The sequence below is a fragment of the Babylonia areolata genome, chromosome 1, assembly GCF_041734735.1.
Source record: "Babylonia areolata isolate BAREFJ2019XMU chromosome 1, ASM4173473v1, whole genome shotgun sequence".
Classification (NCBI taxonomy): Eukaryota; Metazoa; Mollusca; class Gastropoda; order Neogastropoda; family Buccinidae; genus Babylonia; species Babylonia areolata.
In genome coordinates, this window is record NC_134876.1 from 36,532,699 (window position 1) to 36,558,271 (window position 25,573).

The following is a 25,573-nucleotide window of genomic DNA, read 5'->3' on the forward strand; positions in this document are numbered from 1 at the left end:
AACCACAATCCTTCAGTGAAGGCCAATGGTCTCAAGAGAGAGGAAGTGAATAAATCCACTTCTGGAAAGCAAAAAACAACAAAAAACAATGATGAAGCACATGAGTGAGTGTGTGTTTGAGAGTGTGAATATGTGTGGAGATGGTGACACGGAAACACAAGCACTAAGTTGATGACGATAAAGGTAAGTAGAAGGTGGCGACGATGATGATGAAGAAGAAGTGGTGACGACGACGAAGAAGAAGAACAGTAAGTAACAGTAAGTGACGAAGACGATGAACAGTTAATGACGACGACAAAGAACAGTAAGTGACGACGACGAAGGTGAGTAGGTGACGACAACGGCAGGACTGGAAATGACGAACTAAGTGCAAGGACGAAGTACGAGGACGAAGAACAGACATAGACAACCTTAAGTACTGACAGGGTTGGGCACAAAGGCCAGAGAACACTGGCGATGGAAGGCAGTGGTAGGCGGTGGAAGCCAACTGAGGCCAAAACCATGGAAGTCAAAGGCTGGCAGACATGGAAGACAGTGGATGGTCAGTGGAAGTCAGTGGAAGACTACGGAAGTGGAAACGCTGAAAACACTTCAAGACAGGGTACTGCTACCCAGACGGCTGAAAGAACACCAAACATAGAACGATGAAGAACTCCAAACACTCGGAGGAGTGCAGAACCGGGCAAACATCCCTGAAGAGCACAAAGCAGCATGACTGCCTTCTATGCCAGTCCGGCCGAAAAGCCCAGAATCCTGTCACTGACCAGCTGAGAAGAGGCTGATCTCAGTTCACTGACTGATCTCAGTTCACCGAGACTGAGACATGAAATCCACGTGCAATCAGCACAACCTACACTGTTCTCTAGCTGAATGGAGTGGGAGAACATGAAGGGGGTAAGGCACACACGCCTTGGTTTGTCATGAGATGTGGCAGTGTCCCCCTACCCTCTCAGAAGGCGGAAATAACAGCAAAAGCAGCTTTTGAGACAATTTTCTCCAGGTTTGGCTGCCCATTCCAGCTCTTCTCGGATCAAGGCCGGAACTTCGAAAGTAAGCTGTTTGAAGCACTCTGTCAAGCACTACAAAGCCATACGGCCCGCACAACACCATATAGGCTTTCCTCCGATGGGCAGGTAGAGCGCTACAACAAGGCTCTCTCTTGGATGCCATACGTTGCTTCTTAGGGAAGTCCCAGAACAAATGGGATGAACATCTCCAGCAGACAGCGAGTGCTATGAGAGCGTCAGTAAACAGATTGACCGGCCTCAACCCTAATAAGATGATGCTGGGCAGAGAAGTCAACATAACAGGGCATCTTATGTTTCCGGCACCTGGGCAGACCTTTGAAAACCAGGACGAATATATGTCAAAGCTGGTCAACAACCTGCAACAGGCCCACGCCACCGCCCGACAGACCTTGAAAACATCTCAAAAGACCATGAAGCGAAATTACGATCTCAAGATACTCCTGAGGCCGTACACTGAGGGGGGTATATCTGCTGGACACTACGGTTCAGAAGGGCAAATACAAACTTTGTTCCCCATGGAAGGGACCTGGTGTGATTGTGAAGAAACTGTCACCATACTGGTACCGGGTACCATGATCGAATGGTGCCTTGCAGGGACAGGAAACTTCCCATCTGGATTGTTCGGCACCGGCAGGGAGCAGATGACCAACTGGAGCAGTCAGATGAAGATGATGATAAGGCCTATTGTGTATGCAGGAAACCCTGGAGTGGCAGATTCATGATACAGTGTGACTACTGCCAGGAATGGTACCACGGGTACTGTATGAACATCACGTTAACGGCTGCACTTGATATTGATAAATACAAATATAAGGCCTGTGTGCGCGATAATCATCAAAACACCTCATATCCTGTCTGTTCCAGATATAGATGAATGGAGGCTATCCGAAGAAGGGTCGCTCAACTCCTGATTCATGGGAAACTTTATGAGCCGGCAGCCAAATTCGTCAAGCGGATCTGGCTGACCCCTGGGAAGAACGAGGAGAGAGCCGACGAACTCCTTTGGATAGTCAGGTTGGTCAAGTCGTCCCCGTCTGTCAAACTGCAGGGATTGGAGGAATGGCTCAAATGGGTAGCCAAAACAGTCCATGAACTCCAACTCCATGAATGGGCGTGGATTTAGCAGAACATCGCTCAACTGCCAGGGCTACCCAAGAAGAAGGCGACTTTGACATACGACCCTGACAGGGCCAGACGGGCCAGCCGTGGCTGGGGCAACTGCAAGAGGCAGCGCCATGAGAGGAGGACACCCAGGGGAGACCCGTGGACCCAGAGGAGAGCCCGAGGACGATGGACGTGATGACTCCAGACTTACTCATCCTGATGTCCCCCGAACCCATCACATTCATGTCCCACGGCTGCTCAGCCGAGCACAAAATCCGGCTCTTTAGTTGCCGAGCAGCGTCTAGCGTCTGGGGTCAAATTTTTTTAAATGCCAGACATTCATTCCTACCGCACACTGCACTGGCCGGTGCATTCGCCGCGATATTTCTGGCCCCGCGCGCCAAACCTGAGCACTGCCTTCTTTGTTTCACTTGGCCCCGCGGCCCCCGCCCCACTTTTACCACGTTTTCACAGCATCCACACATTTCCTGCAGCGATTACAGAAAGTTAAATTATTGCTACTCTTGCTTGTATTATTGGAGTGCTGCTTGATTTGATTTACACAATTTTATTATTTTATCAACATCATCATTTCATTATTTCCTTTACTTTAAGAACTTCGTCTTTCTCGTGAAGTGAAGGGGTGAGTGTCGGCTGCTTCTGACTCTGGCACTGCAAAACCTGTGGCTAACTTTCGCGGATTTTTTTTCTCTCTTCTCTTCAATTTTTTGTGTCTTGTTTTTTGTGTGAGTGTTCTTATTTGATTGTTGACAATGTATTTTGCTTTGTAGGCCTACAATCGAGTGTTGTGCTGAGTCTGTGCGTGTTTAATTGCTTGTTTGTTTGTTTCTTGTGCCTATCATTGTGCGTGTGTATCAGTGCCGGCCGTACGTGCGTCGTGGCGTGCTTGCGCGCGCGCGCGCGCGCGCGTGTGTGTGTGTGTGTGTGACGGTGTATGTCAGAGAGAGAGAGAGAGAGAGTGTGTGTGTGTGTGTGTGTGTGTGTGTTTCATAGTTTGAAGAGTATAAGGACTTAATCAGACAGAGGATCAGGGTGTAACATGGAGACAGACCGTCATTCAGAAAGTGTACACAAACATAGACTGCACAGTCTGAGCACAGTGTGCGGCGTGCGTTCGAAAAAAAACGTACTGATGCATGCATGAGATATTGTAATTCTGTTCGGTCAGACTTCAAGGAATATCACGGCATCGATGTCATGCGTGACACTGAGAAGTGATAAGCATTCCACACTTGACAAACAGATCGCTGCATCACTAGCACAGGAACAAGACCTTCAGCAAGACAACAACGCAACATTTACACAGTTTGTCAGTGATCTGCATGCCACTGAAGATGAAACAGAAAAGACAGTCCATGAAACAAGGCTGACAGAAACCTTAGAACTGGAAAAAGAAAGCAGACACATGCAACAGCAGAAGAGAAAACTGAAGTTGAGAACCATACTGATGATCTGTACGACAGGACAGAAGAGAAAAAGCAAGAGACAGAACTGTCGTTTCTTTCTGGACATGTGACTTCAAACCTGGACACAGTGCTGAAAAACAAGAAGATCACTGTGCAAGCATACCATGGTAGATCATTTGTGGGTGTTGTCATAATTATCTGCAGCCTTCAGTCACTGAAAACATCTGTGTTCTACAAAAAACATTTCAGACTACAGACAACCACATCCTCCACCAACATGCAGATGACATTGCAACAAAATTTCAGTCGCTCAATCAACTCTTTGCAGCTGTTCACAGACAAGTGTCCCACACGCGACGAGTCACACAGAAAGACATTGATAGTATAGAACAAGGCCTCAAACATTACATGCAATTTTTTTCGACAGAGTTTCCCCAACACAAACATTACTCTCAAACAACACATGTTTGAGTGCCACTGTGATGACTTCCTGAAGAGATGGGGGTGTGGCCTGGGTCTGCCTGGGGAGCAAGGTGGCGAGGAAACGCACGCGTTTGTCAATGCACTAAAAACACGCGTGCGCAGCATTCGGGATGATGAACAACAGATCAATGTTCTGATGCGGGAATAGCTGACCGCTATGTCCCCTCCATCGCAGGGTGTTCTGTTACTTTCTGGCAAGCCCGCAGGCAAAAAACATTGCTCTTGAACATTGTGTGCATGCGTGCAGGCCTCTGTGCGTGTGTGTGTGTGTGCGCGTGTGTGTGCGTGTGTGTGTGTGTGTTCGTGTTTATGTGTTTCCAGCCAGTCTGCGTGCGTGCGTGCGTGCGTGCGTGCGTGTGTGTGTGTGTGTGTGTGTGTGTGTGTTCACACACGCGTGTGTGTACCCAGTGTTGTTCAGGTTTTTTTTGTTTTGCATGTGTCAGTATTCAGTTCACATAAAAACAACTGATTGGTTATATTGAGATTTGTTCTGTGTTTACTGTTTTGTTTGTTCATCTGTTTGTTTTATTTGTTTTTATTGTTTGCGCATGTTTTGTTCAGATTTTTTTCTGTCACGGGAGTGATATCATTGTATTGGTGGATATCCATTTCGACAAGTGGCTCCCAATTCCAAGCCATTAAAAGTCTGAATTATCCACCAAGCATTTACTATTTACTTTGCATTGTCAGTGCATATGTTTAGCGGACAGTTTTGTGCTATGCCGAAACCATTTTATGAACAAAGGTCAGCAGAGCAAGGATACTGCTAAAAGCTGATGAGACAGTGAGCAGTGGAATGTGTACCTAATCGCCGCTTCACGGCAGTGCCATAAGCCGACAGACACTCACCCCGTTCTCCATCCCCCTGCTGCTCGCACTCACCATGCTACAGCGTGTTCATTTAAACACTTGTGCTGCCAAGAAAAATCTCAATTCAAAAGGTAAGCTGATCTGCATGCAGGCATGCAAATTGTTCTGTGTGATTTTACGATTTCATCGTGTTCAGCGCCTGTTTTCTCAAAGAGGGATTTAAACCTAACGATTTTTGCGATCATGTTTCTGCTTATCCTTCTCTTCTCTTCCTTCGTTTATGTTTCAACTGTTGCCGCAACAGTCGCTAATATATTGTGTTTGGAGTTAATGGAAAGCATATTTTGCGTTCTTTTTAGAAAACCACTTCTCTTGTCGTTATTTCTGATCCATCCGGGAAGATCATGCGCGAAAGAAACAAAGCAGATTTACCACTGAACAAGCGTATGGCGAGTGCCGCTGAGCACGGCCTGTTTATCAGTCGCGTTTATTTATATTCATGCCCTACTTCCTGGGTTCACGAACTTTCGCTGGGCCAACTTAAGTGCCAGCACTGAACACCCGTGGTCCCCGGGCCACTCACAATCAACTCACCAGTCCTCAGCCACTTCCCATACTCTCCCCCATGACCCCAACCCGGCACTCTCCACCACGACCAGCCCCTCCAGCGACAGGCCTCCGGTAAACAAACTGGCGGCCCCCAGGGCCCAGAGTAGTGGTTCCCGGGTCCCCCAAGATAATATGAGAAGGGGGAAATGGTGAACCAAGAAAGGAAAAGGGCACCACGGCAAGGGTCGTCTGGGTCCTGGAGACGAAATGCAGCGGCGACCGACCGAGCCCACTGGCGGACCCTGCATCCGAGTCACAGCACTTTGAGATGCAGGCTTCCGTCTCGGATAGTCGCAGCCTACCAACCAAGATTTTCCAGTCTAGGCGCTTGGCACAGAAGAGTGAGGAGAAGGATGGGCAGACTGGGTCCTCGACTGCAAAGAACTGCAGAAGGTGCATGCAGAGGCAGGATGAGGCCCAGAAGAAAAACAAAATGTGCATGGGTGGATCTGTGCATACGTTGGAATCACCATATACCCAACTAGATGTGCTCCAGCCTATAACACCTGCGCTGGAGAGCACAAGAATAGTTTCTGCCTCAGCAATGGGCCTGCAGGTCACCACATCTGAATCACAGCGCACACCTCCACTGGCACTCCTAGGCTCTAACCCTAGGAGGTGCTGGGTACCAGAGTGTGAGGCTGACGTGATGAGACCTAAGGCCCATGCTTTAGATTGTCATGTGCCTCGTATCTTCCACGTGAGACTAGATTCGACCCTGCCAGAAGTTCTGGCTATGAGGGAGGATGCTTTGAAACAGGCAGTATTCTGGTTGTTGGGGCGTCCCGGAACGATTAAAGAGTTGGTGGAGTACGAGGTCTTGCAGGGCCTGCTGACGGATGCTGAAAACTGCAGCATCACCGAGAGTCAGCAGGCTGCAATGGCAGCTATGTCCCGTCATCTTGGAGAGCTGATTCGGGACACCTACAGCCTGTACCCCGTGACATCGGCAGTAGTGCTGATCAGCTGGAAAGCCACCTTCCTTCTCGCATCTAGCAGATGGGAATCATGACGTACTCACTACGCCAGTCCCTCGGCCCGTCTGCAAGGTGGAGGCGACGCCCGACTTAGAGCCTTTGACGCGCACTTTCATTTGGACCACACCACCCGACTTATGCACTTTCAGGCTGGCTCTAGCTTGGCTGCTATCTTGGATGGTGCCTACATGGCGGCTGGCAAGGAGGTCAAATTGGCTGGGACTTGCACCTCCTTCTGTGACCCCAGCAAACAGGAATAGGAGCCAATGAACAGCTGGATAAGAATAGCTAGTCAACAACACAGTCTCACTGACACTAAATTTCATGACAATAATATTATCATATCATATTTCTGTTTGAGTTATACACATTGCCTTAATTTCATTGTTTGCTATTCATTCCGATGCTGAATTTGAGGTCGATGTATTGCAGTGATCCATCTTATGTGAAATACAATAAATAGATGTGTTTCTGTGTCAATACTGTTGGTGTTTGCTAACGCCACTGTCATTGTCATGACCATTGTTTTCGTCGCACCCCTCTATCTCTTTTCTTTTCCGCTCTCTCTCATTTTTCTCTAAGATTTGCACTGGAAAAAGACTAGAAACCAACTCCGATGATAAAGGAAATATTTTTTAAAATAAAAATAAGGGGTACTTCCCACGCTTTCTCACACATTGTGAGAAATAGTGGGGGCGCCCCCCAAGATTTCTCGCAATTGAGAAAAAAACGTGGGAGGGGAACGACCACACTTTCTCGCAATCCCACGATTTCTCTCACATTGACAGAAATTGTGGGATGCGAGAAATCGTGGGCTAACATGGGGGTTCAAAATAGCACTGGGCGACTTGTTCAAGAGAAATGAAAGCGAGATTATGGTAACCATCTCTTGAAATAATTGAAATGGCTACCTGTTACTTTTCGTTCTCAATACAAGTTTTTGGTGGTGCTCACGTCCGCAATGTCAACATACAACTCATGACGTACTCCCTGGTTATCAAGTGAGAAACTACTCAAAATTCCAAAGAGAATTATGAAGTATGTTGGTCACACACACACACACATACACACACACACACGCACACACACACACGCACGTACACACATACACCTACACACATGCGAATGTGTATGTATGGTAGTCGTGTCCGACTATGACCAACAGAACAGCAGAGGAGGCAACTGCTGTCCCGACTATCTTGGCTTGGATTTGGTAATAGTGGAGACTGTCTTGTCCAAGTTGCATCCCCACTCTCTCGGCCAAGAGGGTTTTAGAACAGTCGGCGTTGGGATGGTTCCCAACTTGCCCCAGGACTGTAGCACTAAGAGCCAGTGCAATTTTGACTCCTAGTTTGAACTCTGTGTGTGTGTGTGTGTGTGTGTGTGTGTCTGTGTGTGTGTGTGTGTGTGTGTGTGAATCAGAATATATATCTTCAGTCATAAGTTTGTCCATGTCATGTTATTTAAATCATTTGCGACTGATATCGAACTTTAAAAATGTTGCAATATTGCAACTCTTCGCACACAACAGTGTGGTCTGGATTTAATGCGTTTTCACCGCGTCTGCCTTAAAAATAACTGAGACCAAGACCATGGTATTGTATGGTTCAAAGTAGTGAAAGGTGTTTAAACGGAACTTGAAACTGCCATGCCAATTTAGTCATCAGTTTACGTTCTATAGGGAATGGCCTAAGCAACAGTAAGTCATATTTAGGATACATCCAGAAGCGACAACAGGCAGCGGCAGGTCTCCAGTGAATAGCCATTCATCTTGCCATACTCTGCAACATCATAATCAACAGGCATGAGTGATTCAGTTCAGGTATGCAGGCTACATGGCAAATGACAACATGCGAAACCGAAACATCTGCAATATCTAGGCTAATGTATGTCGTAAAATAGAAAGCAGAATATGAAAAATAATTGTGTTCGCTATGACGATTAAAGTACATTTACCGTCAGCCAGATGTAGTTAAAAGTTTACTGAATTTTTTTTTAAAAGATCGTACCGATACGTGTGTTATGTTTTGTTGCCTTCCTTGTGAAAAATACCACATATTTTCAAAATTTCCAAAGAAAATTTAAGCCGCTGTCTGGTTGGTCTCTCCAGCTCGCAGTGGTTACAGTTCAGTTTCACATGGAGACGTCACTGCTTTCGGACAAATCCATATATACGCTATACCACATCTGCTAAGCAGATGCCCAACAGCAGCATAACCCAACGCGCTTGTCAGGCCTTGAGTGCATGCATATATATATATATATATATATATATATATATATATATATATATATTGTGTAACTATCATAGTGGATTTCTTCCATAGAATTTTGCCAGAGGACAACACTCTTGTTGCCATGGGTTCTTTTTCAGTGCGCCAAGTGCGTGCTGCATACGGGATCTCGGTTTATCATCTCATTCGAATGACTAGACGCTCAGTTTGATCTTCCAGTCAAACTTATGAGAAAGGGCGAGAGTGGGAATCGAACCAACACCCTCATGGAAACTGTCCTGGCAGATAAGCGTCTTAACCATTCTGCTACCTACCTCTGGCAAGTGATACACTTTGTGTCTGGCTCAGTTTTGATGGTTGTAGGATAGAGCGGATCAGCCAGTGAACGAGCACAGCCACGATAATTATTGCTTACATCAGCTCGATGTGCAATTCCCGTGTGCCACGCGTTAATAACTAGATACTGAATGGCAGTCAAACTGGGGTGACTTATGTCAGTCATTTTCGAACAAGAAGTATAATTAACGAGGTTCGGTTCAATCTGAAATTAACGCTCGAAGAAATGAAACGATTCATGGCCATCAGTGATATTTGACCAAGGTCAGAATCTGCTTCCGTTCTCAGCGAGAAACATTTGAATGCTGGCTTGAATTAAGCTCGTGGTAGATAATTTAGTCCATGTTTACCTTCTTGTCTCGCCTCTTCCAAAATTTTGTGCAAGCGGAAGGCATTCACTCTGTGGTCAGGCCCTTGGTACTTGTAGAACAACATTTCAATCATCTCCAGCGGCTCTGGCTCAATCTCCTGCACACACACACACACACACACACACACGCACATACACGCACATGCGCGCACGAACGCATGCACACACGCACACAGAGTTGGTCATTCTTATCAATGTTACGACTGTCCATGTGACATACTTCCGTGACGTGAATCGTGACTGCTGAGAGATAATGTTGACCACATGTGCTCAAGTCCGACTATCACACAATATTTACACATTGATACAGTCAGTCACGTGTGTGTATTTACGACCCTGTGCAATCCCGACTTACACAAATCGTGGACGAATGTTTCGAAGAACAATTTTCACTATACCTGAAACACCTTCTTGGCTACTAAATCTGGAAAGGTTTTGCCCTTTGTCAACATTTATCCAAATGACATATGAATATCATTCTAATTCACACACAAACACATGCGCATGCGTACAACACAACACAGCACACACACACAGACACACGCACACACAGAGTTTGGTCACTCTTATCAATGTTAGGACTGTCACATAATCCATACAATGACGTGAATCGTGACTGCTGAGAGATAATGTTGGCCACATGTGCTCAAGTCCCACTGTTTCACGGCTTTATCCTTATCAGTCTGTCAGGCTGCTCCACAGGCACAATAGAGTGGCTTCGATTTTATATGTTCAGAAAATTGCACATTCACTATGTATGTGAAAACGTCAGAACATTCGAACAAAGATATAACATATCGAATCACACTGCGTATGCAAAATAATGATGCATTCAGTGATGTCCCGAAAATTGAAAATTTCATTACATGTGACATGGAAAATGGAAAAAGCACTTGTCTGTGGAAATCGCCATAGGTTTAGAGCAAATGTCTAATTATGAGTAAAACATTGGGTTTTGTGACATAAACTAGTTTTCTGTTTCATACTGAGGAAGCGAGGTGCCTGGGAGAGAGAGTACTTCAACAGGGGGGATCACCATGCCCTTTTACGGGGCACTCGTCCTGCTTTTCCGCGATTTTTCCAATCTCCAAGGTCAACAGATATACAGACCTGGAAGTACCTGAACCACTTTCGTGTGTATACGCATCAAGAAAATATAAAGCCCGTTAAAGATATTGTGTAAGCCCACATTTCTCGCAATCCGACGATTTCTCTCACTTTAGTCGTTCCCCTCCTACGTTTTCTCTCAACTGCAAGAACTCGTCGGGGGCGCCCCCACTATTTCTCACAATGTGTGAGAAATCGTGGGAAGTGCCCCTTATTATTTTATAAAAAATATTTCTTTTATCATCGGAGTTGGTTTTTTGTCTTTTTCCAATGCAAATCTAAGAGAACAATGATAGATATAAAAAGAAAAGAGAAATGGGGGAAACGACGACGATCCTGACAATTACAGTGACGTTAGCGAAGACATCAACAAAAGATGGTGAAGGTGATGGCACAGTACTGGTTTTAAAAAAAAGTGTGAATGTATGTGTATGTCAGTGAGTGAGTTAGTGAGATTTAGTGAGTGAGTGGGTTAGCGAGTGAGTGAGTGAGTGAGTAAGTGTGTGTGTGTGTGTGTGTGTGTGTGTGTGTGTGTGTGTGTGTGTGTGTGTTTCCTTATGTGTTTACTTGGCTGGTTGATTTGGTCTTCTTTCACTCTGTTTAAAAATATTTTCATGTTCTTAGTGTCTTCTGTGAAACTGAGATTCTATTTGCAGTGCAATCTTGCATGTGAAAGGATGCTGACACAAACAGATGAACAAATGAGCAAGCATGAAATGAAGAACATTCTAAATAAAGGTGACAGAAAAGGTTGCATCACAACAGAGATCAAAACTATTTGGTCCAGTTTTCATGTGCCCAACGTGAGGGAAAAGCATTGTGAAACACCTTTTTTGCTGTCTAAAGTTGAATCATTTTGATTTTATTCCCAACATCTATGAAAGATTTGGTTCAAGTTAAATTATATTATATTATATTTCTGTTTGAGTTATACACATTGCCTGAATTTGTTGTTTGCTATTGCTTCCGATGTTGAATTTGAGGTCGTATTGTATCATATCATATTATATCATATTTCTGTTTAAGTTATACACATTGCCTGAATTTTGTTGCTTGCTATTGATTCCGGTGTTGAATTTGAGGTTGATGCATTGCAGTGATCCATTCCACGTGAAATACAGTAAGTAGTTGTGTTTCAGTGTCATTACCGTTGATGTCTTCGCTAACGCCACTGTCATTTTCATGATCGTCGTTGTCGTCGTCCACCTTTTTCTCTTTTCTTTTATCTCTCTCATTTTCCTCTTAGATTTGCATTGGGAAAAGACAAAAAACCAACTCCGATGACAACGGAAATCTTTTTGATAAAAATAAGGGGCACTTCCCACGATTTCTCACACATTGAGAGAAAACGGGGGAGGGGAACGACCACGATTTCTCGCAATCCCACGATTTCTTCCAAAGTGAGAAAAATAGTGGGGGGCGCCCAAAGCGAGAGAAATCGAGGGATTGCGAGAAATCGTGGGCTTACATCTCGTAATCCATGTCGGCGTTCGGTGGGTTATGGAAACAATCATTCAGCCGGAATGCCTCCCACCCCTGAGCTCCCGCCCACGAGAACGCAATGTGACACATACATGGCGGGGGAAATAGGTCAAACACTTAAAAGCCCACTCGTGTATATACAATTGAACGTGGAAGTCGCAGCCCACGAACGAAAAACACTTCAAGATACTGCTGGCTTCAAATAGAAGAATTTGGTATGCGAAAGGGGTATTAAAATGAGATTCAATCATTAGACACTCCGCATCTATGAACCACAAAAAACTGGCGGCTCACGCATGCTGTCTCACCCCTTACCACCCTCACACACACACACACTCTCTCTCTCTCAATGTACACACATATACCTTTAAAATCACTACAAAACACAATAGCAGGACCACAACAGAGCTAGTACACTCATCCCTGTTTATCTCTCACGGAAAGAGAAAAGGTAATAGTAAAATATCAATAATAAAAATAACAATGCTAAAAAAAAACCATACACCATCAAAGAAAAAGAAAAAGAAGGTCCAGTTTTGTTGGACACGCCACGTCATCCGAATGGATGACTCCAAAATCCCAAAGCATGTCTTTGGCAAAAGAAAGGCTCCAACAACGCCGTGCTGACTAAGTAAATACCAGCAAAAAAAAAAGCAAAACAAACAAAAAAGTAATTACATGAACGTGAACAGGACAGGACTGGCGTACTCTGACAAACCAACCACACGACGGCTTTGAGAGGAACTGCCGCAACGGCATCGCAATGCAGCTGCATATCCCAAAGACCCCGAGCAGTTTCCCTACCCTCACTGCGGACGTCCATGCAGATCCAAACTGAAGGTTCCACAGCCACATGCGAGTCCATATCAAACGAGAGTGAGAAGTACATACATGTCATCGTTAGAAACGACGGACTACCAAGATTGAGGAAGCACTGATACCATTCAAAGGATGGATATTCTTGAAAGAAGACCATTCATCTTGTCACGACTGTTTCGATCCGAATGAGCATCGTGTAAAGCGGATGCCCAATTCAACAAGACAACAATAATTTCAGTGCATTTGTTGCATAAAATAGAGGAATCGGATCCTTTTATAGAATGCATTTTCTTACACACACACACACACACACACACACACACACACACACACACACACACACACACAACATGTAAGATGTACACAAGTTGTAAAACTTATTACAACTTAGATTCACACACACACTGCTTTGAATCACTTTAAATGCTGTGGAAATGACAACTGTGAGCTGTCATAACACCAGACTGAAGTGAACAGTATACCGAAATGTAATGTTGTGCAAAGATTTTGGAAATATCTTTTAAATTGTATTTAGTGGAATAAGTGTAAATGATTCTTATATTAAAATTAAGCTACACATGATATTGTCATCCGTATTGTAGATCAACACTTAAACAGGAGTTTTAATCATACTCCCTGTTTGGTGATATATACTTACCATGTCAGACTGATGCAAACGAGTCCTATCGGTTCGCTTTGCTTGGCCGAATTTCGCGCGGCTAACAGTGAAATTTTCATAGCATTTAAAGTGATTCAAAGCAGTGTGTGTGAATCTAAGTTGTAATAATTTATGTTTTACAACTTATATACATCTTACATGTTATTTTCTGTGTAAGGAAATGCGACCTCTCTGAGAAGGAAATCCACTTCAAAGGAAGGACCACCTAACAGTCTGACAGCAGTACAGATGGCTGACCTGTACCCCCGCACAGAGCTAGCCGACAGGAAGTTGGCTAGCTGCATCCTTGTAGGGTTGGTCGGGGGAACGTCCTGAACCGTACACCACTGCAACCATTTCTTACAGCGAAAGTCATACAGAGACTCAGTCCCCGCCCTCCTTGCTTTGGAGACTAAGGAGAGGAGGTCAGATGAGGCTTGGCTTCGAGTTCCTGAGGTGGAACGTGTGTCAGGGACTGGAGGTCCGGATATCAGGGCTGAGCTGGCCATTTCGGCGCAATGAGAATCAGCGGGGGGCGTTCCAATCTGGCTTTCGGGATCACCTTGGACAGAATTGGAAAAGGAGGAAATGCGCAGGCAATCAGGTTGCTCCAGTCTAGAGACAGAGCATCCACTGCCCACGCTTCCGGGTCGGCGACCAGTGAGACACAAGTCGCGAGTCCCTTGTTGAACTTTGTGGCAAAGAGGTCCACCATCGGCCGAAACCACCTCTCCCACACCCCCTGAAGGATGTCTTTGTCCAGGGTCCCCTCTGTGTGGATGACACTTTTGGACCTGCTGAGTGCATCTGCCAAGATGTTGGCTTTGCCTGCTATGTGTCCTTCTGAGAGTGCAATGCCCTTACTGTGGCACTAATGGAGGAGAGCCTCGGCCCACAGATAGAGGTCCGCTGAATGCACCCCCACACCCCCTTTGTTCACATAACATACAACTGTCGTGTGTCCTGAGGTGAGCAGATGGTCTTGCCTGTGGCCTCCTCCGCAAAGTGCAGGAGAGCCCTGCAAACTGCCTCCAATTCCAGAACACTGATGTGACATAGGCGCTCCTCCATGGAGTGAGTCCATGTGGGCTCCCCAGCCCAGGGAGGAGGTGTTTGTGAAGAGTGCCACTGGAAGTGTTGGTGGGGCTATGGGCACCCCCTGTGTCCGAAGAGGGGGAGGCCAGCCATTCTGAGGAACCACTCACCCAGACATATCTGGGTATCTCAGGGTTGGGTTCTCTGGGACCAATGTAGCCTCAGCGCCCTCTGAATGGGGCACTTGTGAACCCTGCCCAGGGGGATGAGGGGTGCCATGGACTCCATCATGCCGAAGAGAGATGAAAGTATCTACGCTGTTGCCCGACACAAACAGCGCAAGTGGCGGATGACGTCTGCCAGCTGGTCCCAGCGATCTGGCGTTGGAGAGACTATCATGGACCGCATGTCGAATCTCATCCCTACGGAGTTGAAGGACTAACTTGGGGATAGATCGCATTTCTCCTGGGTTCGTGAGAAAGCCCAGTTGGAAGCACAGGTCCTGAAGTCTGGCTGTATGCCTCTGACACAGGGCCTGTGATTTTGCCAGAATGAGCCAGTCCAGGTTCAAGACTGTAGGACACATGCAGCATCCAGGAGGAAGTACTGGCCAACAGCAGTGGAAGCCAAACTGTACGGCACCCTGGAGGAGCTGCGACGGACGGCAGCCTTCATCGAGGACACCGGGCTGCTCATCTAATGAGAGGCGAACGAGGAAGAAGAAGAAGAAGCCAGTTCAGGTACACACACGAATGGATTCCGACCTGATGATGGACATCAATTCCCCGCCACCTTGGTAAACAGGAAAGGGGCAAGGGACAGACCAAATGGGGCAAAGAACTGGAACACTTTGCCCCTCCACACAAACCTTAAGTACCGTCGGGACGTTGGGTGAATGAAGATATGAAATTAAGCATTTTTCAGGTCGACAGAGGTAGCCCATTCGCCCTGTTAAATGGTCTCTCGAATCTGCCTGTGCGTCCATCTTGAATTTGACTTTGGGGAGGAATTTGTTGAGCGAGGACAAGTCCAAAACTGGTTTCCACCCTCTTGAGACCTCTGGAATCGCAAACATGCGGCCGAAAAAAACCGTGGGCCCAGTCCGAGAGTTGCGATATCTCTTTCTCTAAGACGCTCTCCTGCTCCACAGAGATGGGCATGTAAGGAAGAGGAGTGGGTCTTAGAGGGGAGCGGTTCTCCACCCAAGGCATCATGTACCCCGGCTTTTGCACCGACACAATCCAGCTGTTGAGTTCCAGTGCGCGTCACTGTCGTGCGTGCCGGGACACACTTCCTGCACAGCCGGTTGTCTTGGTCGGACATGAAGTGCCTTATTCCTCTGTCGTTTATTCTGAGAACGCCGCCTCGACTTATGTGGAGTGGCATTTGAAGGGGCCCTGGTGGCAGGCCCTGACACCCCTGGGAGGTGTGGTCAAAATATCAAGCCACCTCCCTGTTCGTCTCTGCCCTGTAGCTGACAAAATGGGGCGCATACTGGCCAAAGAGGGAGTGCTGCTGCGCCGGGATAGAATAGAATAGATTAGAATAGAATAGAATATGTAATAACCAAGTGTACTGGGGTCACAAGGAATATTGGGTGGGGGTTGTGGGGGGGGGGGGGGGAGATAGTACATAACAAGGTAGGAACATAAATCGAAAATTATACACAAACACAAGATACAGTAGAAATTAGGATACATACAAATGCATATCAATATAAAAACTTGTGCATACTCACACATGCACGCACTGCACGCACACACACACACACACACACACACACACACTCTCTCTCTCTCTCTCTCTCTCTCTCAATCACACACACACACACAGACACACACACGTTTGAACAGAAGCCACATATTACAAGTGGGTGGGGCTGATGACTAGATCTTTTGGTAGATGGTTGTTGATTACACAATTCTATTTATCATACTGGATTTGTTCCAGAGACAGGGCATTGACTGCTTTGGGGAAAAAGCTATTGCCGAAGTGATTGGTTTTCGTTCTTAAACTTCTGTACCGTCGACCAGAGGGGAAATCCCAAAAGCTGTATGTGATTCGTCCTGGCTGATTGATTTTGCTTTTTTGAGTAGCCGCATATAATATATGTCTTCTAGAGAAGGTAGAGCAGCCCCGGTAATCTTGGTGGCAGTTTTTACGATTCTGTTAAGGGCTGCAACTTCTGCCTTGGAAATGTTTCCGTACCAAACAGTAATAGCGAAGGTTAGCACACTTTCAATGACTGCTTGGTAGAAATCAACCATGATTTCTTTTTTTAAATTCCGAACTTTTTGAGGCGCCGAAGAAAGTACAGGCGCTGTTGTGCTTTTTTTTCTCCATATTTTTCTCCCATTTCTCCCATTTCAAATCGTTGGAAATGATCAGTCCGAGAAATTGAAAGTTGCTAATGATCTCTACTTGCTTGTCTTTAATGATAAGTGGTAAGGGGTCAGATCTGGTCTTCCTGAAATCTAAAATCAATTCTTTGGTTTTTGATACATTGAGTTCTAAGTTGTTTTGATCACACCAGCTGACAAGTTCCAGTACTTCTTCCCTATATTTTGACTCATCACTTTGCGCAACTAAAGACTCCTCACCAGGAGGAGGGATGGAAACGGCACCACTGACACTGCGTGCCATCTCACTCCTGCACCATTTCAGGCACTTTCAGACGCTTAGTAGTTCTGGAGGTGGCTTCGCATTGCCTGAGGAGGGCCAATGGTGACAGTGTGGCTTGAGAGGCCAACTCACACTGAGTGACCCGATGGGGAGGGTCAGTTCAAGCTCGGCTAGGTCAGAGTTTGGTTCAGGCTGGTCCTTTGGGAGACGTGGACTCAATCTGTCACCTTGGGATGGAGGCGATAAGTGCTCCCTGTAGGACCGAGAGCTGGGAGGTGCGGGTGGGGGTGGGGGTGGGGTCGGGGGGTGGGGGGGGGGGGGGACTGCAGGCTCCCCTGGGCCAGGTGGGGCAACTCGGCAGCCATAAGTCCTGACAAGGAGGCCGTAGTGACCGTGGAGGTCGCTTGTGGGTGACAGAGACGCGATTTGCCGAGTGGCAGTACTGGCTGAGGAGGTCGGCCTGACCGACAAGTAGTTGATCCCACTCCTGAAGGTCGCGTGTGCCACCCTGTGAGATGAGCTGGGTTGGATCCGGGGGGAGGGGGGGGGGGGAGAGAGAGAGTGAGAGAAGACGTGGGATTGCCCCCTGGTCCTCATGGCAACCCATTGTGTACCACAGGTACACCCCAATACAGGTAGAATGGGGAAAACCACCCGTGGGCGCCAGCGATCCTGTGACCCCACCCCCAAGGGTCACTAGTGCCCTGACCTCCAGGAAGGGTAGAACCAAAAGACCTGCGGGGCGGCTGCCTGGGACCGCCTGACACGAGAGATGACGCTCGTACACCTTTCCCCCTGGTCCCCTCACGACCATTTTAATGGTATGAGCGTCGCATCCGCGATCGAAGTCCGATGACTAACGAGGCATGGTAACTGCTCAAAGCACCCAGCGAATTATCCGAGGCCCAAAAGAGAAAGAAGAGACAAGAGCGGCTGAGAGTCAGAGAAAAAGTTCGATTCCAGAGGGCAGAGTCGAATCGAATACAGAGAAGGTACAAAGACAATGATAATAAGCTGCATACAGAAAAAAAAGGCCAAATGAGTACGATTAATAGCACAAAAAATTTTAAAAAATAAAAAAAAAATCCTAAGACGAGACAGAGCGTAAACCTGACAAAATGGCGTCGACAGCCTTGGCCAAAGGAATGATTCAGCGCTTGTAGCTTTTTGGAGGCGTTTCATTTGCTAAGAGTGGAACGGGCAGTACGGGCGTCTTTTCACTGTTCGCCGCGTGAATTTTGCCAAGCAGAGCAAACGGATAGGCATCGTTTGCATCAGTTTAACATGGTACAGTATATGACACCAAATGTGATTTTATTCATACTTGCAAAACTGGGACAGGTTTAAAACAGAAAGTTACACTATAATTATCAGTTTCATTCTCAGACTCAACTCGATTTATTTGAGCACCCACTTGTCACAGAGACAGAACAATTGATGGCGCCTGTGGATATCGTCGAGATAAAGGTTTTGGGGTGCACGCGCGCAGACCGTTCACCGATATACATGTTGTACAGCCGTTTTTTACCATACGTCAGTAGGACAGACGACAATGGTAAGTACAAGAAAGTTTGACTCGACTTAATTATCGCACAGTTTCTGACTCGCCATTACACGGCATTTAAGAACTTGAAAGCTTCTTACGAACAGTTTAACTGGACAGGAATTTACAAAAAGGAAATTGATGAGCATGAAGCCAAACCATAATTACTGGACATAAGGCAACATATTGGAACACATAGTTGGCAATGCTGTTGTCGTGGTGTTGTGGATGACAGTCGTCTTTTATTTGCTTTTTGTGTTGCATTTCACAGTATGTATTATTGACCTGATTTATAAATTTCACTCGCAAAACCGTGAAATTAACGGGCAAAGTGACGTCACTGATGGCAACATCAAAAGAAGGGAAATATGTCTGAAAGGCTGAAGATCCAGACCATTTTCTCAGTTTGGGCTGTTTGGTCTGGTTAATGATTTACAGCATGAAACATCATTTTCTACCTTTTTTACGCAGTCAATGATTGAAAAAAAGGGGGAGGGGGAGATTAGTACAAATAATCGTCTGTTTCATGATTAAGCGAAGTAAAATAACAAAGATAAACCACCCCATGTGATCTCGTTTTCGAGGTCTTTTTTTGTGGTTTTTTTTTTGGTTTTGTTTTGTTTTGTTTTTTTGTCACCAAGTGCTTACAGCAGTCTGCTGGGTATGTAGATTTTACCGTGCTATCATTTTAGTCGAGTTCTGACTGCCCACCTACGTTCCACTGACAGTGAATGTGTGTGGATGTGTTTTCATGTTATATACGTGTAAGCATACTAAGCATACTCGGTTTATACAGTCTATTCATCATATGATCTACCGTGATATGGAAAAAATAAGGACAAAAAGACGGTCAGAATAGGAAGGAATCAAAAGTTCCAACAGATGAGCTGGGATGTGTACTCGTTACAAGAAACAGAACGCATTCTTGGAGTTAAACAACAACTGGAGCTTGCATGTCTTCCACAAGCAGAAAGTAGGTAACATCAAGTTGGAAAGATAGTGAAACAAAAGCAACATACCTCAGGTCGTATTTGACAAGCGGCTGACATGTTAACAGCAAGCGCAAAAAAAGGAAACCAAAACCAGACGAAGACTTGCCACGTTTGCCCTAGAAGCTGCCAGGTACGGGGTGAAAACCAATTCAGACTCAATTTTGATTGTCAATTAAACCTGGACAAGGTTTATTCTCTCTCTCTCTCTCTCTCTCTCTCTTTATATATATATATATATATATATATATATATATATATATCACACACATACACACACAAGGCTTTGGCCTTAATGAATAAATTCCACAGATATATATATATATATATATATATAGAGAGAGAGAGAGAGAGAGAGAGAGAGAGACGTACGTCAATAATCAAAACACAACAAAAAATCTAAATAATTATGCCTCCGGGCGACGGTGTATCTGACAACAGATGCTAACAATTTTTTTTTAAATGTCCATAAGAATGTCTTCCGATAGGAGCTGACCTGGTTCACTACTCTTAGAAGTTTTTGTTGTTGCTGAATTTTCTTTACGAAATCTCTAATTTCTTCGTTGACTAGTTCACAATTATTTCAGAAATGATATTCGTCTTGCATTTTCACATTGTAAGCATACTGTTGTTTTTTTTCTTTTTGAATGATAAACTATGTATCCTTTCTTATCTTTAGATCATGACAAAATTTTCTTTGTTACATTTAAGACGTCATTCTAATAATAAGGTTCTGTTTTGTATTCATCACTGATTTTATAATAACATTGTAATATTGATTCATTTCCGATTTGATTCGCTTTCATAATAAAACACAATCGTATTAGAGTTTATTTATGATAAACTGTCTACAATTGTGAATATCAAATGTGGACTGATGATCTCAAACACGTCCTGAACCAATATTTTGTAGTATGATTCTGACAATGTTTAACCATCTTGGCTCGTTTTTCCCCTGGGTAATGAGGTTACCATGAAGACCGCGAATCCACCCCATGTGGAATATGGGTTCAGTGCTTTGTCAACCGCGACCCTCGACAGGAGAACATTTATAATCAGGCTCAAAAGTTTATCGCATAAGCCATGAAAATCAAACCTCTTTAGAAATGGGGAAGCTGATAACGATTCCGCAGAAAAGCCAGTTTGGCGATTATTCCTCCTGTTCCATGGAATGCTACAACAATCAAGACCATTGATCTGTACCACTGTATTTCACCTGCTGCTCAAAGAAGACCGAGACAGCAGTGTGTGCTGTAAATCTGCTGACTCGTATACACTGGGCCATATGCCTGATTAGTAAACGAAAGCACGCACACAGGCACACTGTCTCTCTGTGTATGTAGACATGCATATATGTATAAATGAGATTGCCATTCTCGAATTGACTTGTCAAGCCACAACCGACGCTGCGCCAGAAATATCACCCGGAGCACAACTCCATAGTCTCCAGAGACTGAATATTGCCAACTATCTATAATAAGTGTATGCGTGTGTCCAGTATGTGATTCAAATTTAGGCGTCTCTTTGTAATTATCTTTACTTTTTTCTTTTTTCTCTTGATGCTTGATTGCAAAAAAGCAAGTTCAAGTTTGTTTATTCAACTTCCCCATATTAAACAACTTCCTCGCATTATCTCTCTCTCTCTCTCCCTCTCTCTCTCTGTCTGTCTGCGGAGTGAGTAAAGGAAGTTCTGTTCAACAGGCTAATGAGCGGAACATGTTTTGATCAACGGGCTCCCATGAAATTCAAAATTAATTTTAAGAATTGAATAAGTAAAATGAGCCATAGTTTTTTTTCATTCCGTCGAGACAATATAAATGTTTATCTTATCTTAATTACTTTTAAAATCATTTATTTATTTATCCTCCCAGCCCCATGTGTAAAACCAGTGTGTATTCATCAGGTGTGCGCTAACGTGATCGCGGTATCTGTACTTCACGTGGCACTTAGTACCGTCGCTGCGAGCTGGATCAATAACTACGACGACCCCACTAATTTCAACTGCCCTGACGGTCAATTTCTGAGTCACATCAACAGCGAACACAGTAACCACCACGAAGACAGAGTCTGGAACTTCGGCTGCAGTCCTGTTCCTGCTGAAGGCGCTGTCACCAACTGTCAAACGACCAGTAAGTCAAATGCCTGTCAGTGTCATTTGTTGACCAATACTGCAAAAGAATCGCTTAACGAGAAACCATGAAACAAAACATCATGCAGACAGTAAAGGCATACGCGTGACATGCTTCCATATCGTAACCTGGTGTGTCTCAATTTCTCTGTTGTAAGAGGAAAATAGGTGGGAGACAGAATCATAGTGCGGAGGGACGAATTCGTGTCTGTTGGATATGTTCTGTGATAGAATAATAGGGCATAATTATTGTAAACTCACACAGACATACACATACACTCACACATACAAGCGCATATACACAAGCGCACAAACACACACACACACACAATCTCAGCGCAGTTGTTGAGCATACTTGATAGAGGACAGACATTTGATTCTCAATGGGTCGAAAATATTGCATGATAATACTTGTTGGTTTTTTTGTTCCATCATTAAGGTCTGAGTCTTTTGGGTGTCCATCTGTGCAGCTCATTTCAAACTGAAGCACGTTTTATGTATTGTCGTGATGATAAAGCGGGTGTCAGTTTGACCTAATGTTTAAGAATAGTTAAATACGACAGATTCAAAATCATATCTGAATGTAGTGAAGAAAGGGTCTCTTTGAAACAGTTTTTACACCATCGCCTCACAAGCTCGCGGTGGCCGCTGTGTTACATTTTCCTGTTTTTCACTGGATATCTGTCTGATCCATTGCCCTAGCTCCTGTGATCGTCTTCGTCATGTCGTGGCCGTCATTTTGGTGGGTGTTGTTCCACCTTTTTTTTCTTTTCTTTTTTTTTGTGGCCCCAGTAGCATGCAGGTCATGGAGCACCAGAATGTGTCAGGCTTTTTTTCCCCTTTTTTGGGGGGTGTTTTCACACGCCTTCTTCATTGTCAACCCCCCCCCCTCCCCCCCAAAAAACTTTTTTTTCCCTTCTGGTTCTTGTTGTTGTTGTTGATTTTTTTTTTAATATAACATGTCGGTTTTCGATTAATACATTGCTTCTAAATGCATTCAAAGTAGTATGTTTCCAAATACACAAAGTTCATTATCTGAATAATCGGTTTTCATGGACAATTTCAGTGAATATTTTAAGATTATACATGAGTTAAGAGTTTTCTGAGGTTTAGGTTGCTCTGATGTGAGTATGTGGATTCTATGTGTGGGATAATCAAAGAAATCATCTTAGACATTATAACACATATACGTCAAAAAGATCAACATTAATTATTGGGGAAAAAAAGAAGAAAAAAAAAGAAAAAAGAAAAGTTGACGCCCGGACAGGAGGCAGGTAACGCCCCCCATCCCCCCATTTAGCAATAATGATACAAATAAAAGATACAAAGGTGAATATGTGAAAGGTGTTTGCGTACAGAGTGTGTATGTGTTTGTGTGTGTGTGTGTGTGCGTGCGTGCGTGCGTGTGTGTGTGTGTGTGTGTGTGTGTGTGTGTGCGTGCGTGCGTGTGTGTGACTTTTTTTTTTTAAATTTTTTTTTTACATTTACTAACATGGATTCAGTCAACTTCTGAGACCTAGCTCTCTTTCTTTTTTGTTCTTTCCCTTTTATAACTTTTTTTTTCATGAATCCTTATTTTCAGTAGTGCCAGTAGTACTTAATTATTGTTAGGAGACATTATCATTACGAGAAATATGTTCTGAATTCAATGAGAGAAAAAAATCAAATCAGATGATTAAGTGAAACAACGCAGAAATGTTGCAGACTTGAGAGAATCTGCCACCGAATGTGACGGCCCTTCTGCGGGATGCACTTTCTACAGCTTCCCCTCAGTTTGTTGCTGTCCATATGAAAATAATAATAAATTTTTTAAAAAGAAGATCTAATCGTTAAAATGTGTTCTGTATTTGTTATTATAAAGCTTCGGGTTAAAAGAAAAAGAAAAGAAAAAGTCCTAATGGCAGATTCGAACCCTGCGTGTTCGGGTGAGAAGAAACTATCTTACCCATTACACTATCGTGGCACCTTAACTGGCGTTCAAAAACATAACATTTAAACACGCTTTTTTAAAAGGGCGATAAATCGATTGCGGTATTCGCAGGGAGAACGCTGTTTAAATCATATTATTCTGGTGTATCTTGGGCATTCAGAATATCTTTAAGGGTAATTAAAAAAAATCTTTTTAAGTCCGCGGTAAAGGAAACGTGGCTATCGCCGAAATCACACTGCAACATTTAGCCATTTTCTCTGGATCTATATAGATGTACAAGTTTAGTTACACCCGGTCGATTCAATTTCTCTATTATGTTCATTCTAGTTTTATAGTTTTAAAGTTGATATGAAAATTGAGTATTTTGTTAAACTAATAACATGTAGAGCCAAGTACAAGTACTTCTAAACGTCGTATGAAGTGAAAAGGACTTCATTTTGAGAAAAGTCAAGACTGGAAATTTTTACGTTTCATCAATTCAAGGGTATTAACTCGCATGGTTTACTATTTTTAACTGTGAATTCCGACTGATTCTGTGGATGTTTTTTATGTCAGTTTGGGGCATAATCCAGTAAGTGATGAGGCATTCACACATCTTTCTCTGAATAAATATTTAACGGTCTCCTTCTCCAACTTTCCAGCACATGTTATCGTGTATTGTCGATTGAATACAGGATTGAACAGGCGGGTCAACAACTTGAAACAAAATGGCGTTGTTCGTGTTCGCGAAGAATATGAGCACGTGCTTTGAATATGTATAAATATGTGTACGCAATTGATTTTTGCCCATGACCTTCAGGGCTCAGCCAATAGATCTATAAAGTCCACTCGTCCTATTGATTTTAGTATTTTCCGAAAAAGACCACTTGGGCGAATGAACATAGTGAAAGCCCTGTACACTGAGAGTAAAACACACAAGCTTTTTATGTATTGAGTATAATTTCAAAATGTAATGTTTAAGATGAGAAAGATCAGTTTAAAGCAAATTAAGCCCCTAGCATTAATTACAGATTAATTTCCTTTTACTATCTGCAGCAAAGACATGCACCAGAAATATAACTTCCATGCTTAGCAAAAGAAGTTCCTGTTTGAACAAAAAAATGATAAAAATGTCTGCTCTTGTTGTTGTGTCAGAATATCAGATCAAAGTGCCAAATTTAGAGAATCAAAAAAATATGAATATAATAGTAAATTCAGTCTGCATATAATTTGGCTTTTTTTTTTTTTTTTTTTTTTTTTTTTTTTGGTGCCCATCCCAGAGGTGCAATATTGTTTTAAGTAAGATGACTGGAAAGAACTGAATTTTTCCTATTTTTATGCCAAATTTGGTGTCAACTAACAAAGTATTTGCAGAGAAAATGGCAGAGAAAATGGCAATGTTAAAGTTTACCACGGACATACAGACACAGACACACACACACACACAGATACAACCGAACACCGGATTAAAACATAGACTCACTTTGTTTACACAAGTGAGTCAAAAACAGGATTTCGAGCTATTCTCGTTACCACCAAGCAACATCACATTCAGACTTCCAGACTGTGAAATCGATACCAATGTTCACGTATTGCAATATCTGACATACATAAATGATAACGAAACGTATGTGATATTAATTAACCCTTCACACAGTGTGTGCGTGTGAGTCAGTGTGTATGTATGTGTGATTGTGTGTGTGTGTGTGTGTGTGTGTGTGTGTGCGCGCGCGCGTTCTAGGTTGGGGGGTAAAGTTTCACACATTTGTTAAACACATGTACACGTGCGTTGCTGTAAAGCGTTACTTACGTTCTTTGTATTTTTGATTTGTATTACATTTCACCAACATCAGTATTACTTCAGCCCGATATATTTCTTAATTTCATTTCCTTCTCAAAAATA

The 25,573-nt window shown here is 44.0% G+C and overlaps 2 protein-coding genes across 5 annotated transcripts in view; one reads left to right on the plus strand and one right to left on the minus strand.

Moving 5' to 3' along the window:
• The window catches only part of LOC143282428 (calpain-9-like), a 233,811-nt gene that overhangs the window by 52,643 nt on the left and 155,595 nt on the right, over nucleotides 1-25,573 (minus strand). The window contains exons 14-15 of the mRNA XM_076588071.1: nucleotides 9,359-9,476; nucleotides 8,158-8,219 (exon numbers count right to left, since the gene is read on the minus strand). Of these exons, the coding sequence (XP_076444186.1) occupies nucleotides 8,158-8,219; nucleotides 9,359-9,476 (180 nt within the window). The remainder of the gene's footprint in view (nucleotides 1-8,157; nucleotides 8,220-9,358; nucleotides 9,477-25,573) is intronic.
• Nucleotides 18,557-25,573, plus strand: part of LOC143282438 (hemagglutinin/amebocyte aggregation factor-like) — a 58,404-nt gene continuing 51,387 nt past the window's right edge. The window contains exons 1-2 of one of the 4 annotated variants that reach the window (XM_076588100.1): nucleotides 18,557-18,656; nucleotides 21,537-21,762. In XM_076588100.1, the coding sequence (XP_076444215.1) occupies nucleotides 18,654-18,656; nucleotides 21,537-21,762 (229 nt within the window). In that variant the 5' untranslated portion in view covers nucleotides 18,557-18,653. Of the gene's footprint in view, nucleotides 18,657-19,468; nucleotides 19,767-20,207; nucleotides 20,250-21,536; nucleotides 21,763-25,573 lie in introns of those variants that run through there. The other 3 variants (XM_076588090.1, XM_076588083.1, XM_076588093.1) reach the window with 3 other exon arrangements.